This window comes from Anoplopoma fimbria, chromosome 21 (assembly GCF_027596085.1).
Source record: "Anoplopoma fimbria isolate UVic2021 breed Golden Eagle Sablefish chromosome 21, Afim_UVic_2022, whole genome shotgun sequence".
Taxonomy (NCBI): Eukaryota; Metazoa; Chordata; class Actinopteri; order Perciformes; family Anoplopomatidae; genus Anoplopoma; species Anoplopoma fimbria.
Genome location: NC_072469.1, coordinates 7,185,506 through 7,198,600, shown reverse-complemented (window position 1 = coordinate 7,198,600; position 13,095 = coordinate 7,185,506). Strand labels below are relative to the sequence as shown.

General features: G+C 39.2%; 1 protein-coding gene across 1 annotated transcript in view; it reads left to right on the top strand.

Annotated features, from left to right (window-relative positions):
- The window catches only part of smchd1 (structural maintenance of chromosomes flexible hinge domain containing 1), a 22,802-nt gene extending 9,843 nt beyond the window's left edge, over positions 1 to 12,959 (top strand). The window contains exons 19-47 of the mRNA XM_054622598.1: positions 979 to 1,098; positions 1,184 to 1,328; positions 1,452 to 1,551; positions 1,846 to 1,918; positions 2,235 to 2,374; positions 2,705 to 2,833; positions 2,931 to 3,149; positions 3,331 to 3,473; positions 4,086 to 4,171; positions 4,260 to 4,378; positions 5,668 to 5,829; positions 6,023 to 6,151; positions 6,281 to 6,360; positions 6,653 to 6,810; positions 6,931 to 7,046; positions 7,123 to 7,184; positions 7,979 to 8,066; positions 8,240 to 8,371; positions 8,488 to 8,643; positions 8,729 to 8,855; positions 9,471 to 9,590; positions 9,880 to 9,959; positions 10,058 to 10,180; positions 10,371 to 10,552; positions 11,405 to 11,514; positions 12,009 to 12,079; positions 12,163 to 12,331; positions 12,418 to 12,576; positions 12,669 to 12,959. Of these exons, the coding sequence (XP_054478573.1) occupies positions 979 to 1,098; positions 1,184 to 1,328; positions 1,452 to 1,551; positions 1,846 to 1,918; positions 2,235 to 2,374; positions 2,705 to 2,833; positions 2,931 to 3,149; positions 3,331 to 3,473; positions 4,086 to 4,171; positions 4,260 to 4,378; positions 5,668 to 5,829; positions 6,023 to 6,151; positions 6,281 to 6,360; positions 6,653 to 6,810; positions 6,931 to 7,046; positions 7,123 to 7,184; positions 7,979 to 8,066; positions 8,240 to 8,371; positions 8,488 to 8,643; positions 8,729 to 8,855; positions 9,471 to 9,590; positions 9,880 to 9,959; positions 10,058 to 10,180; positions 10,371 to 10,552; positions 11,405 to 11,514; positions 12,009 to 12,079; positions 12,163 to 12,331; positions 12,418 to 12,576; positions 12,669 to 12,784 (3,614 nt within the window). The 3' untranslated portion in view covers positions 12,785 to 12,959. The remainder of the gene's footprint in view (positions 1 to 978; positions 1,099 to 1,183; positions 1,329 to 1,451; positions 1,552 to 1,845; positions 1,919 to 2,234; positions 2,375 to 2,704; positions 2,834 to 2,930; positions 3,150 to 3,330; positions 3,474 to 4,085; positions 4,172 to 4,259; positions 4,379 to 5,667; positions 5,830 to 6,022; positions 6,152 to 6,280; positions 6,361 to 6,652; positions 6,811 to 6,930; positions 7,047 to 7,122; positions 7,185 to 7,978; positions 8,067 to 8,239; positions 8,372 to 8,487; positions 8,644 to 8,728; positions 8,856 to 9,470; positions 9,591 to 9,879; positions 9,960 to 10,057; positions 10,181 to 10,370; positions 10,553 to 11,404; positions 11,515 to 12,008; positions 12,080 to 12,162; positions 12,332 to 12,417; positions 12,577 to 12,668) is intronic.
- The last annotated feature ends 136 nt before the right edge of the window (positions 12,960 to 13,095 follow it).

The following is a 13,095-nucleotide window of genomic DNA, read 5'->3' as shown; positions in this document are numbered from 1 at the left end:
TGATAATAAATCATCACGCAGGTATTTTGTGCATGCAAGTAGCAACATGTTGACAGATAGGAGTTGCACAAACTGTATGTTCAACTGATTTAATGACACACAAGTCAGGACTGAAGTGCTAATAAACAGCATATCCACATCCATTTTCTTTCCTCCTTGGCTCAAACATTTTGCTTATGCAAATTTGGCTCCACAGACATGCAAAGATGCTGCCTACAACTGTGATCATAACTTTTAGTAGCTTCTTTCACTTTGCTCGAGTCTATTGATATCTTACTGCTAACTTAATAACTTCAGCTATCTGACAAATGGTGAGACTCCACCAGATCTCATTATCAGGAACTCCGTAACAAACGCTCGCAGGCCACGAAAGACAGTGGATTGTTTTCAATCAACGTAGGTTTATATACGAGCAAACCGAGTTGTCCCTGGATCAACTAACTACACAATAGAACTACAAATCCCTTTTGCTTTGGCCTGGGTCTGGGTGCCCTAACTGCCCCTAGAGACCCCTTGGGTTCCTGCATCCCTGCCTCTAGGCTCCTGAACCAGGCACTCACCTCCAGGTGTCTGATTCATCTCCAGCCTCTGATTCACGCCGCAGGCCAGGGGGACCTGCTTATGTTTCTTACCCGTTTGAAATCCTACGCACATCCGCTCCTAGCCCTTTGCCCTTGAGTATCCTCCCACTGCTTTCCCCCCGAGGCCACTGTGCAGCCTGTGCTAACCAAACTAATCCCAAGTGAACAGCGAAAACACTGAGACGGAGCCTGGATGGCTACAAAAACACATTAATGACACCAGTGGGATTGATTCTATATTCAACAACAATCATGCCATTTTCACTCTATATTCGATAAATAAGGATTTGTGTAGTCAAACGGATTAAAAATGATTGACACCATTTCTTTCTGATGACCTGATTGTTGTCCGCTGATAGATCATGTATCAATTTTGCAAACATCTCATCTTTTGCAGAAAAACTGACCAAGCTGGGGAATTATACTCTGTCCCTAAACACAATGATAAACGAAAACAATGTTATCGTCTTTGGAGGCAGAGCGCTTCCGAGCTACAAAATCAAGTTCACCATCACCGGTAAGTAAAACCAGAGCACTGTAACTGTCATATTTATAATCCTTTCTGAATCCCACATGTACACTTTTTTTTCCTTTCTTTTCAGCCGGTGCTGCTGAGAGTTTCGTTGTGGGGGAAGTGAGCGCCACTCTTAAAGTAGGAGTGCCATTCGACATTCCTCTGCTGATAAAAGATGGTTGCAACCACTCAGCAACGCCTCCTGCTGATCTCAAACCTGAACTCCAATGCAGGTGGGTCACTCCATGTTTTTTTTTAACATCTACTGTCATTTGATAAGATAAGATAAGATAATACTTTATTACTCCAACAGCTGGGACATTTTTGATTGTAACATTATCATTATTATTATTTAGTGGCCTGGTTCTGAGTTACGAGAGAGTGGACAACACAGGGACCACCTTCACCATCAAAGGTGTCAAAGCAAGAGGGAAAATCCTGAACCAACAATCCAAGGTTAGAAAAACAATATGCCTCCTATTATAAGACATTAGTTTGCCTATTCACTAGAAAGGTTCATGAAAAAGGAATAAATATGTACAGAAAAGAAAGTATACACAAATTATCTTTTAGCCGTTTTTTGCACATGGAGTTATATTTTATTTATGCCATAAAATCACATCGAAGTATGAAATAAATAACACTTCTCAGCTTTTGAGACAAAAGTACAAGATTTGACGTAATGAGAAATTGCTTGATACCAAAGAGAAGAGACAACAGCTGCTTATCCTCCGACTGTTATTTTTGCAGACATATGACCTGAAAGTGACCCTGCCTGGCCTGAAGACAGACACACAGACTATCAAGATCTGTCTCCTTCCTGGTAGGACTGCAATTATTTATTCATTTAGAACAATAAGTGACCTTAAAATAATGATAATTCATAGACAGCAAGAAAGGTTGTTTTTATGTTAATGTTCAAATTAATCGATTTCAGGGTTTAAGTATAAATGTTTTATTAAATGCAAAATATTTTCAGGTTCTAAAATAAAGGATTTACCATTGCTCACTGTTTTATATCATTACATATTAAAAATATTTAGTTGGATAAAAAAAGCAATTTGAATTGACACTTTGGGCTCTGGGAAATTTTTCAGCATCTTGAGTAATTAAAAAATAGTTGTTGAAATATTTTTCAGGTTATCCACATTCCCTCCATGTGACGCCAGTAGACAACCCAATCACAGTAGAGAACGGGAACCCTGTCACGTTTAATGTTGAAATTCACGATGAGGCTGGAAACATCACCGCTCACCCCAAACAGACCGTTTGCTGCCAGGTACTGTCTGTGTGTGGAATGGATGGGAAATCATCAGGTGTCTGTGTGAAAACTTCAGACTGTGATTAAGCAAACCCACTATGTATGTTATTAACCAGAGACACTTTGTCTTTGTTTTTGTAACAGACTTTTTGGTTTATTTGCTAAATTTATTTTTTTCAGACAACTAAAGATGCTTTTTTTTAACTCTGTGTAATAAAATATTTTCATAGTACAGCCTGCTGTTGTAACTCTCCATCTTTCTTTTAATTTAATTATATAATCCAAATGAATATAAATGTAAAAAAATGTGTTGGTTGAGTAATCCTCATTCTTTTATTTGCAAATCAGGTTCGGGAGTTTCCACAAGTGACAACTGACTGCAGCACCACAGGAGCTGGACTGCTTGTGACAAAGCCCATAAACCTGAAAATAATCAATGGAGAACCACAAAACCTCATAGTTACGCTTGGGGTGCCTGTAAGTAAAAACAAACAAAGCTTTCTGTTTCGTTGAACATCCCCTGATTACAACTTTTAATGTGATGTCTACACCTGTTCTTCTTTTTACCCACAAGACTCAGAAGAAAATCCAGTTGGTCATGAGGCAGCTGAAGGTGATGCCCAGCACAAGAGTGTCTCGCATGGAGCTCTGCAGCGACGCGAATTTGGTGCTGAGAGACAACGAAAAGATAGAATGGCTGGCTGGAGGCCTTCTGGAGAACCTGTTCTATAAGCTGTATGATGAGGCTGGTAAAGAGGTTCCTCCCACTGCTCAAATAGCCTCCATGATCAAGGTGTGTCCAGCATTTTAACAAATATACATATAATATTACATATAATGCATTGTCTGCCTGTTGAACTTACTATATTATCCTATTTTGTGGCGCTTAAAAAAAACAAAAACAAAAAAACTGTATTTGAACACCTCCCATCTTATTGCTGACTTTTCATTGTTCGCTGTGGCTGTGTTTACAGGTTAACTGGACAGGAGATGTAAATCCAAAAGATTTGGTCCAAGGGAAGCTGCCTGACTTAAAGGTGCCCACGCAGGTGCAGACGGCGGTCTTCTACCAGGTGTCCTACAAAGACCAGAGTGTGTCTGTCTCCTTCCACATAATGTAAGACACATACCCGACTCAAAGCTGTGATTTAAGTGTTTGCAAGCTTAAAGGTGCTGCATTTAAAATTCAGAGCATTAATATTGCAGCAAACAATTATTTTCGCCACAAAAAGTGTGACGCCCACCCGCCGGTCCCATTTTGGGAAATATGATTATTTGCTTTTTTTCAAGAGTTAGATGAGAAGATGCTCTCATGTCTTAACGATAAATATGCATCTGATAGCTTAGCTTAGCATAAAGACCGGAATGGGAGGGAAATTGCAAGCCTTGCTCTGTCAGGAGGTTAAAAAAAATACATCAGTCCCTCACTAATTAACATATATTTCCGTTGTTACATATTTACAAAAACTGAAGTGTGATGACGACACGTTGTTGTTGTGACAAAGCCAAGCTGGCAGATTTCTCGTTGCCAGTCTTTATGATGAGCTAAGCAAAACCTCTCCAGGCTTTAGCTTCATATTTAAAGGATAGATGTGAGAGTGGTATTGATTTTCTCACCTAACTCTCCGCAAGAAAGCCAATAAGTGTATTTGCCAAATTGCCAAATATTTCTTTTGATATCCACACTGGTATCTGTCGAAGTCTGCATCCTCTCTTATTTTGTTTGTAGGCCTTGTCCGGATGAACCAACACGACTCAAAGCAACTCTACTCCAAAACACAGTGAAGCTTGGAGAAATCCTTCCTGGAAACATCAGTTAGTATGAACCTCATCTCCCCCCCAAAAAACGTATTTTGAGGATATGGTTTCATACTGGATAACACGCATATTTTTCCCTCTACAGACTTGGAGCTTGTGGACCAGTATGATAATGTATCCAAGACACTTGCCTCCACCTGTATGAACCACATGACTGTGGACGCTGAGGGTCTGGACAAATCGGCCATCGCCTTTAGTTGGCAGGTGGGGAAAAAGACACACACTTAAAGACAAACTTGATTTAGAATTCAGAAATTAAAGGAATTGTACAGCACACAAAAAAACCCAATCATGCTATCTTCACTCTATTTCAGCTCTCTCTAGATGAGGTCAACTTTACTAAATGTTTTATAGCCACTTGTGGGTCCAAATGTAATTTTTCTATCTAACAGTGTGTGGCATGAGGCTAAGTTAGCCTTACTCCTGCATACTGTGTCATCCTATATCTCCCTTTACGACCCCCACACCATAAAAAAGCCAAGCACAGCCTGATATAGTATATGCATGAGAGAGTTAAGCAAGCAAGGTAATAAAACTTGAACTGCACTGATAAGGAGTACCTCCTGAGATCAAAAAGGACTCTCTCTCAATAGAAAGTAAGCTCTCCTCCTCTGCCTGGCCGGCATCAGAAGCATTCCTGACGGGGGAGAGGGTCTTTGTTGTGACCACTTCCATCCCTCGGGAATTTACTGATGATGTATTCGTTTTTTTGTAGAATGGGAGCATCATTTTCGACTGAAAGATAAATAGCAAATATTATGATTATGTTGCTAATTTTATTTTATTTATTTGTCTAGCAGCTGTTACTGATGTGCAACTTCTTTTTCTTTTTGTGTGTTCTATAGTATTCAGATCAGTTTGAGGTATTTGAATTTTGCACAAGTATTAGCATTTATTGCTGCTTTATTACTCCTCAGCGGGGCAATATTCTACTTATACTCCCCTTTATGTATTTTTAAGTTATAGTTACTTGTTACTTTGGTTTGATTAAAAATTTGAAAACCTATAATGTTCGTAAAAAATATTAGGGCTGCAACTAACCATTGTTTTTTTGCTTGATTGATCAAGCATTTGGTCTATAAATATCAGAAAAGAAAAGATGCACACTGACAAAAATGTCTGCAGCAAAGTCATTTTTGCTTGAGAAAATTCTTTAAACGATGACTGCAGTAGCTGACGATTAAGTTCCTTTAATCGATTATTAGTAAATATCAATGAGACTACCTGTTTAGAATAAATCATTTAATACATAAATAAAAATACTCTATACTTATTTTATAGTGACGTGAGCCTTTCTGTATAATGAGTACTTCAAGTACATTTTGATGCATTTACTTACTCATTGATTGTACTTTTACTTAAGTCACATTTTGGATGCAGGACTTTTACTTAGATTGTGTTACCAATACGTGTACTTAAGTAAAGGATCTGAATACTTCTTCCAAAACTGTATAAATGTACTGAAAATAATTACTGATGTATGTTGAAATCAGGAGAGCAGCAGTTCTGTTCTGGTAACGGGGGTGCAGTTCCAGTCCGGGCTTCTTGGCCCCAGAGAGTTGTGCTTCACCTACAGGAGCTTTGTGGAGCGCATCATGGTTAAAGTGACGGCTGGAGTTCCTGCACTGTTTAAACTCATCAGTGGGCCCGAACAGGTAAGGAAGGATGTTTACTGCCGAGTCCTGAGGGGCTACGGGACTAAGAAGCTGACCCTGGTTGGGATTCCCTCTCAATGAGATAAAAGACAGCCTTTTGATCTTTGTTCACAATTGTGTTATATTTGAATTATTCAGCAGGTTAAACTGTCAAGAGTCAAAGCATTTATTTATTTATTTTTTTTCATACAAGCCTCTGCAGGTGATGAATGACCGAGGCATCGCCACGCCGTTCGTCGTCCAACTGTGTGACGACTGGGGCAACCCAACTACAGACCAGAGGGTGGTGGTAGAAGTCAGGCCTTCAGCTCCGACACTCGAGGTCAGCTCCACCAGCAATGCACGAATACTTTATACTTTTCAAAAAGTCAGTCATGGCAAAGGAACTTCTGAGTGGTTCAGAATTATCTAAGTGTAAAAAAATGTAAAGAAATCCTCTCGTTGTTTTTAGGTGAAGACAGCTGTTACTTCACATCCTGTGAACGCAGACGGGAAAGCCTCTTTCACTGTTAGTAGTGTGAGCGCGCCAAAGTAAGTGTTACTTTATACTACCATATATTAAGGGGAGCATTTTTTTATCATCAGAATGCAATAATGGTAGCGTCTCAAATCAGGTATTGTATCATCAGTCAGCCACATGTCCTACAATTATTCTGTCTGTATATATAATATTTTAGTTATTGTGGATTTTTAACTTTTTTTAACTTATTTAATATTCTCTACTGTGTTATTACTTATTTATAATACTTGTTTTTTTTACTATGTCTCTTGTTTGCACTATCCAGTCACTAATGGGAGTGTTGTTACCCTGTTGTTCCACTAGGGGGTTCTATCAGCTAGAGTTTAAAGGTTCTCTCAACCAGAAATCCATCCCTGGTTCCATAGTGAATCTCACCGTCGTACCTGATCCCACCAAACCTGTCCACCTGTCGGTGGAGTATAACAACAGTGCCGTTTTCCTTGCTGGAGGCCTCTTCCCAGGTTTGCATCTTAATCAAATCTCTATTTTTTTACCTCTGTTTTGTGGACCTCCTATTTCACTATAAGCAACCGATTAAGCGTCTCTAAGCAAACTAAGGGCAGCTGTCTGTGTCTGTTCAGTCTTCTCGGTCACCGTGGTGTCTGATGAGGGAAGCCCGATGACAACTTTGAACCCCGCTGCTGCGTCCATGTTGCTGTGGAAGGGAGCGCCGTCAGGACAAACTCCTCCACAAACGGTGAGTGACTTACCGTCAAGCCGAAGGACTGTCACTGATTTTTCTTTTTTTTTAAACTGCTACTTCTCTTGTCTAGGTCACTGAGCTGAAGTGTAATAAACCCATGGAGAATGAAAAGAAAGACTGTTTTCACTTCAGGTAAAATGCTCTTGCATCCTGTCTGGTTCTGTTCGGCCTGAGTTGTTGCTATGATGTTTAAACTCACAATATCCGACAACGATTTAGCCTCTGAGGGCTTTGGTCACGATCTCTGTGGTTGCGGTGTAGTAAACAACTTGAGACGGGTGAATGGAGTTCCACAAGGTGCTAGTTATCACTCAATTACATTTTTTAGTACATAAAAAACTAAAACATCATCAAACCATAGCTGACGGGTTCCGAGATTACATTTCGGCCCTTGCGTTCCGGCTCTGTTGCTCTCCACACGGTCTGTTTACCTGCATGCAGCCAAAGCTGGCTCAGGCATGATTGGTCAATGCCAGTAAGACCCCAGAGCGCTTCCAATACCAAAATCTTATCCAGATTCTGCCTACAGATTCTACAGATAACTGTTTATAAGGATTAATTAACAGGAAGCAGACATCAGTGACTAAGCCAAGACCTCTGTCTCTCTCCTGGCACTTTTAATTTTTTATAAACAATTTCTATTTGTCTATTTTGATGCTCTTTTTTTTAAATGCACTCCGGCATCTCATTCAAAGCACAAAAAACTATTCCCGTTGTCATTTAATGTATTTTCATTGTCAATTAGAAAATGGTCGAGACTTAGATGATAAGATTGACACCAATCTGAGGGGAAGCCTGATGTCAGTACAGTCAATATGAAGTTACCGCAAGCAGCCGGTTAGCTTAGCTTAGCTTAGCAAGACTAGAAATGGGAAAACAGTTTGCCTTTTAAGAAATTTTAATATTGTTTTGTTTTTTTCCTGCAGAGATAAAGATATCCCAGAACATGTTGGAGAGTACACCATCCAATTTTCTCTACAAATAAAAGATAAAAAAGCCCTGTTAAGTGATCAGGTTGGTTGAATCTTGAAACATAACAGCACCTCAATAAGTTGTTTCCACACATCCAACAGCATCAATACAAAGCATATGGAGATGGTCTCTCATATCTGTTTAACAGGAAAGGGGTTTTTGCGTTGTTGCAGAGGGTGTAGGTCATAACCTCTTCACTGTTTCCTGTCTTCTAGATTTCTATAAACGTGGTGGCCAATCGACCTTACAAACTGGGACCCGACTCTCAGCCACTGACCCCGGTTGTTTCCTGCTGCAAGGTCATTGCCAACCGAACTTTGGTGGAGAATATGACTCTGAGGATCATGGTGAGCATTCATGTTTACTTAATGCAAAAGAGCAAAAACAGCTTTCCGCTTAGACGTATGATTTGAAAAGCTGTAGTTTATCAGCTGATTAACAGAGTTGCTTTGACGGATTCCAGGATTCATGTGGAAACCCAGCTGGGCAGAACCTGTACGGGAAGGTGGTCGTCTCTATACAGAACTCCAGCGGAGACGGCAACAAAATCCTCCCTCTGTTTGAAGGCAAAACCAACCGCTTGACAATAAACTTGGCAGGAGGAAAGGCCCACATTACTGTGAGTAACCAACACAGCTTTTATTTTGAAACGGCGCCATGATGCACATCACACATATGATAAATGTATAATTTATTCTCCACAGAGGCTGGTTATCATGGAGAACAGCCCCGGCGAGAATGGAAGTGCATACATCCTCCTCTTCACACCTGAAGTTGTATCGTTTCCCACGCCCCTCGCTCATTTTAAGCTCCCCTTCCATTTTTCCAACGGTATGGCATGAAAACACTTGAAATTAATTGAAATCTGCACCATATTTTTTTTATATTTAGTTTTAAAGGGATGTGATGTGCAAGCGTAGTTTGAGGAAATTAGACTTTACGTTCTATTTTATGTTATTTGCGAAAATGTCCCTCATTCAGTGTTATCTAACTCTACAGAGAGTTTGGGTTTTATCTGCTCAGGTTTTCAGATATATCTCTATAGACATTTTAACTAATAGATATCACCAGTCACTAGAAGTCACCAGTTGATTAATAACATTAAGAAATACGTTTTGTATTGCAAATCATCAACAATGTTATGTTAAATACGCAAATGAGGAATTATCTTTTTTCAAATATGTGCTTATTTACATACACTTCCAGAACAGAATTCTGAACATTGGATAAAGCCACATTCATAATCCTTATATCATTATTAGAGTCAAATTATTTTAAAAAAAAAGTGAATCTCTTTTTATCAGTTGATATACTGTCAACTCATTACTCGATACGGTCAAATCAATTTTTGCTAAGTTTTTGGTCAAAGAATGTTCTATAATACAGACTATGAATGATATATACAAAATGTTTAAGTTTGTCTATTTATCTTTTTTTCTGATTTAGATGCTGATAATAAAAGGAAAATGACTGAGCTGTCCAGGAAGAAAGATGAGCTCACTACGGCCATTGCTAAATACGAAGATATCTTTCATACATATAGTGACCTCCTTAATTTGCTGACCCGTAAGATTTTATCTCCTCTTTATTTTTTATTTTTTTTAAATAAGACAAAATGCAGTGTGCTTCCGGACAAATGTGTGTTGTTTTCTTAATTATTTTTGCAAACAAGCCAAAGCTCATAAATCTTGTTTAAACACAAGCAACCCTACAATATATTTGTCCATCTAAAATGTCTGATGTATTTTGATTTAAATAACATTTACATTTACATAACTTGTGTGTGCTTTATTTTTTGTGTCTGCCAATATGTGTTTAAAATTGTCTCTAATTGCAAGTTCTTCTTCCATCATAGCTCAACACCTGAATGCATGTGAAAAAGAGAAGACCCTTCGAAATAAGCTGATCAGTAGGAACGTGGATATTGCCGAAACTGTAGGTATAAGGTGTTAAGTCTATTCACACTTAACTTCTGTATATCTATATATATTAATCCGGAGATGAAATTCCCATATTTGTAATATTCTCTGTAGATCCCAGATATTGACAGACTCCTTAAAGAGAAGAAAACCGAAGTTGACCGGATCCAGCAAACCCCCAGAAGAGTTTGCTCCATCCCCGATCCCTTCAGTGGCCAGCAGGATGTTTTGGGAATGGTAATATCAAAGAAAAGAAGGAGTTTTCTGTTAGTTTAGCACCTTAACAAACCCATAGTGTAATTCCAGGATACGGTGACCTCCATACAGATGTTTGTGCCAAATGTGTGCGTTAAAGAGAAGCTTGGTGCGACTGAAGAAAGTATGTTTGCCCCACGGTTTATTTTCACCCTTTACCTTCTGAATACAGGTCGGCCACCTGGCCTTTGTGCAGGACGACGATGCTGCGAGGGTTATCTCCTGGCACATAAGGAGTGACATGGATTGTGTCATCACCAAAACGATCGCAGCAGCACGGAAGATCTATGACAACACCCAGGGCAGCCAGCAGGTCATGTCCCTTGACAGTGTCAATGTGTCAGCAGACAACAGGTAATCCTTCTGTGTCTATGATAGATTTCCTTTAAATAAAGAGGTTCCTGCACAGCTGTATCCCTGTTCACGCACCGTCATTCATTTCAGTATTGCTGTTGCTGCCGCAGTTGCTTTTCCTGATGAGGTTCCTGTGTGTCCTTGATTATAGTCTTTAATTCTTAAGCGGACTCCCACTCCAAGCCTTTCAACAATAGTCTGTTCAACGAAGAAGTGATCTTTAAATTACTGTTTGGAAAGAATCCGTAGGAAGATCAACAGAGGAGAGATCCCTCCTCTTGCAGACATGCAGTAAATGTTGTGTGTACAGAATAGAACAAGTAAAATAACTGTATCAGGATGTGTCACGATGACAAAATAATAGATAGATTGTAAGGATATATGTTTAAGTGTGGAACACATTACTATTTGTGCTGCAACAATGATTATTTTGTATTATTTATTTATATACAGATCGTTATTTTTTTTAATTAATCAATTTAGTTTGTCATATGAAGTGTCAAACGTTTGAGAAACAATTTCCAAAAGTTCAAGGTTGGTGTCTCTTTATGTCGAGCTTCATCACACCAAGAGTCCAAAAAAAACCCAAACATATTATATAAATTAAATTTAAGTTATTTAAACAATTAATTATCAAAATGATTTTAGTTTATCAACGATAACCTGATTATTAGGAAATTAATTGGCAGCTATTCTAAGAATGGAACAACTATTTGAGTCATTTTCCAAACAAAAATGTGCTTGTTTCAGCTTTGAATCATTTTTTTTTTGTATATGATGTTTTGCTAAGGAGCTTTGTCTTGAAACGGATCAACTCAGCAGTCTTTCTACTAACATTTGAATTGCTTACAGACTGTTGCCACACATAAGAGGTTCCCGCAAGCTCTTTGATCCCCCTGGGAACCCCGTCCACGCCAAGGACCTCCTGCTTTACACCGAAGACCTGGAGAGCCGTACCCTTGGTGAGCTGCCTCAGAGGGATGTCCCCTGCTCAGTGTAACATACCCTAGCTGTTGTTGTTTCTTTCATTGCAGATTTATATTACACGTCCAGGGTTCCTGTGGGTTTTCTAGAGGCTTCCCAGGTTTCTTTGTGTTTTGCTGATGTTGTGGTATTTCCTTCATGCTCCTGTTGAGTCATGGGTAAATGGTTCCACCTGGGATTAAACTTCTCAGGGGTGGAGGGGTTTTCTCATCGGGGGCCCTGTCACAGGAGCAGAAATTGGCTTTCTTTGGCAACATTAAAATTACTTTTAATAAAGGGATTTTCTTTAATTGTTGGGTTATGACTTGTTTACTTTGAAACAAACATTTATTTAAAACAGCCATCTCAATTAAGCTCTTCGGTCTCCTATAATCTCCTCTTTGTGAAGGTTTACAGTAGTATCAGAGGAAAATAAGTTAGGAATGTTTAGATTTGTCTAAACAGCTCTGAATGTTTCCTGATTTCTTTGCAGTTTTTAAAAACATCCTCAGAGACACTATTCTGATTGATGACCTGGATTCTGCAACAAACTACAGAAAGGCGGTGAGTGATGCTCGCTGGTGGAGGCGTGCCGTTATTTTACTGGCCGGTGGTTATTTTTTCTCTAAATTCGCCGTTTCTTACAGGTGGTTCAGAATAAGCAGCAATGTCCCACCATCCTGACCAGACAGGGCGATAGGATCAGTGCCACGGGCAAGTTCGGAGGCAAACAGAACAAAGCCCCCCCGATGAGCACGTTAAAAGTGTTTGGAGCCCCCCTCCCGCAAGATTATTACACCTTAAAGGAACACATAGGTGATGTCGCACATATTTCTCAGGTTTTTTTTCGTATTCCTGCTCAGTCAGATTGTGATTTAATTCATTTTATTTTTTTTGGACAGACCTGCTCAGCCAGTACCGGTCAGCTCTGGAGAAGAAGAATCATGCAGTAAAGGAGCGCGATGATCATTTAAGCACCATGAAATCTCCTGACCTGCTGAACAAGCGAAAAGAAATGGAGGAGAAGACAGAACAGCTGAAGGAGATTGAGAGACAACTTAGTATGTTTGTTGATCTGGTTGAAAGGGCAGAGAATTACTATTTTTTTTTTGTTGTATTGTTGATTTCTAATTTGTCTGTATTCTACTTCTAGTGTCGACCCCAGTAAGACCAGTGAAACGGGTCTTGACGGTGCTGGTGAGCCATCCAGCATCATCCCAAAGAGAGCGAAGTAGAGGTCAGCATAAGAGGTGGACCAGTCCAGCCTGATCTCATCTTTGAGCTATTGGAGTTTTTGTATTTCATTTTATTTGTGTTTTTACATGATTTTATACTTTTATAATAATCAGAACTGATGACAAAGTAATGTGCATGGAATGATTAATTTCAGAGAATGGCTTTATTCTTTCTATAAAATAAAAAAAAATACATATTTACAAAGATCTATTTTTGCCTGTGTGATTTTCTTCTTTTTTTTTTTCTACCCAATAATAACGTCATTAACATACAACACTTTAAAATAAACTGATGTCGTAGTCTGACCCATCTGGGTGGAGAGGCATTGGCAGGCTTGATTATGG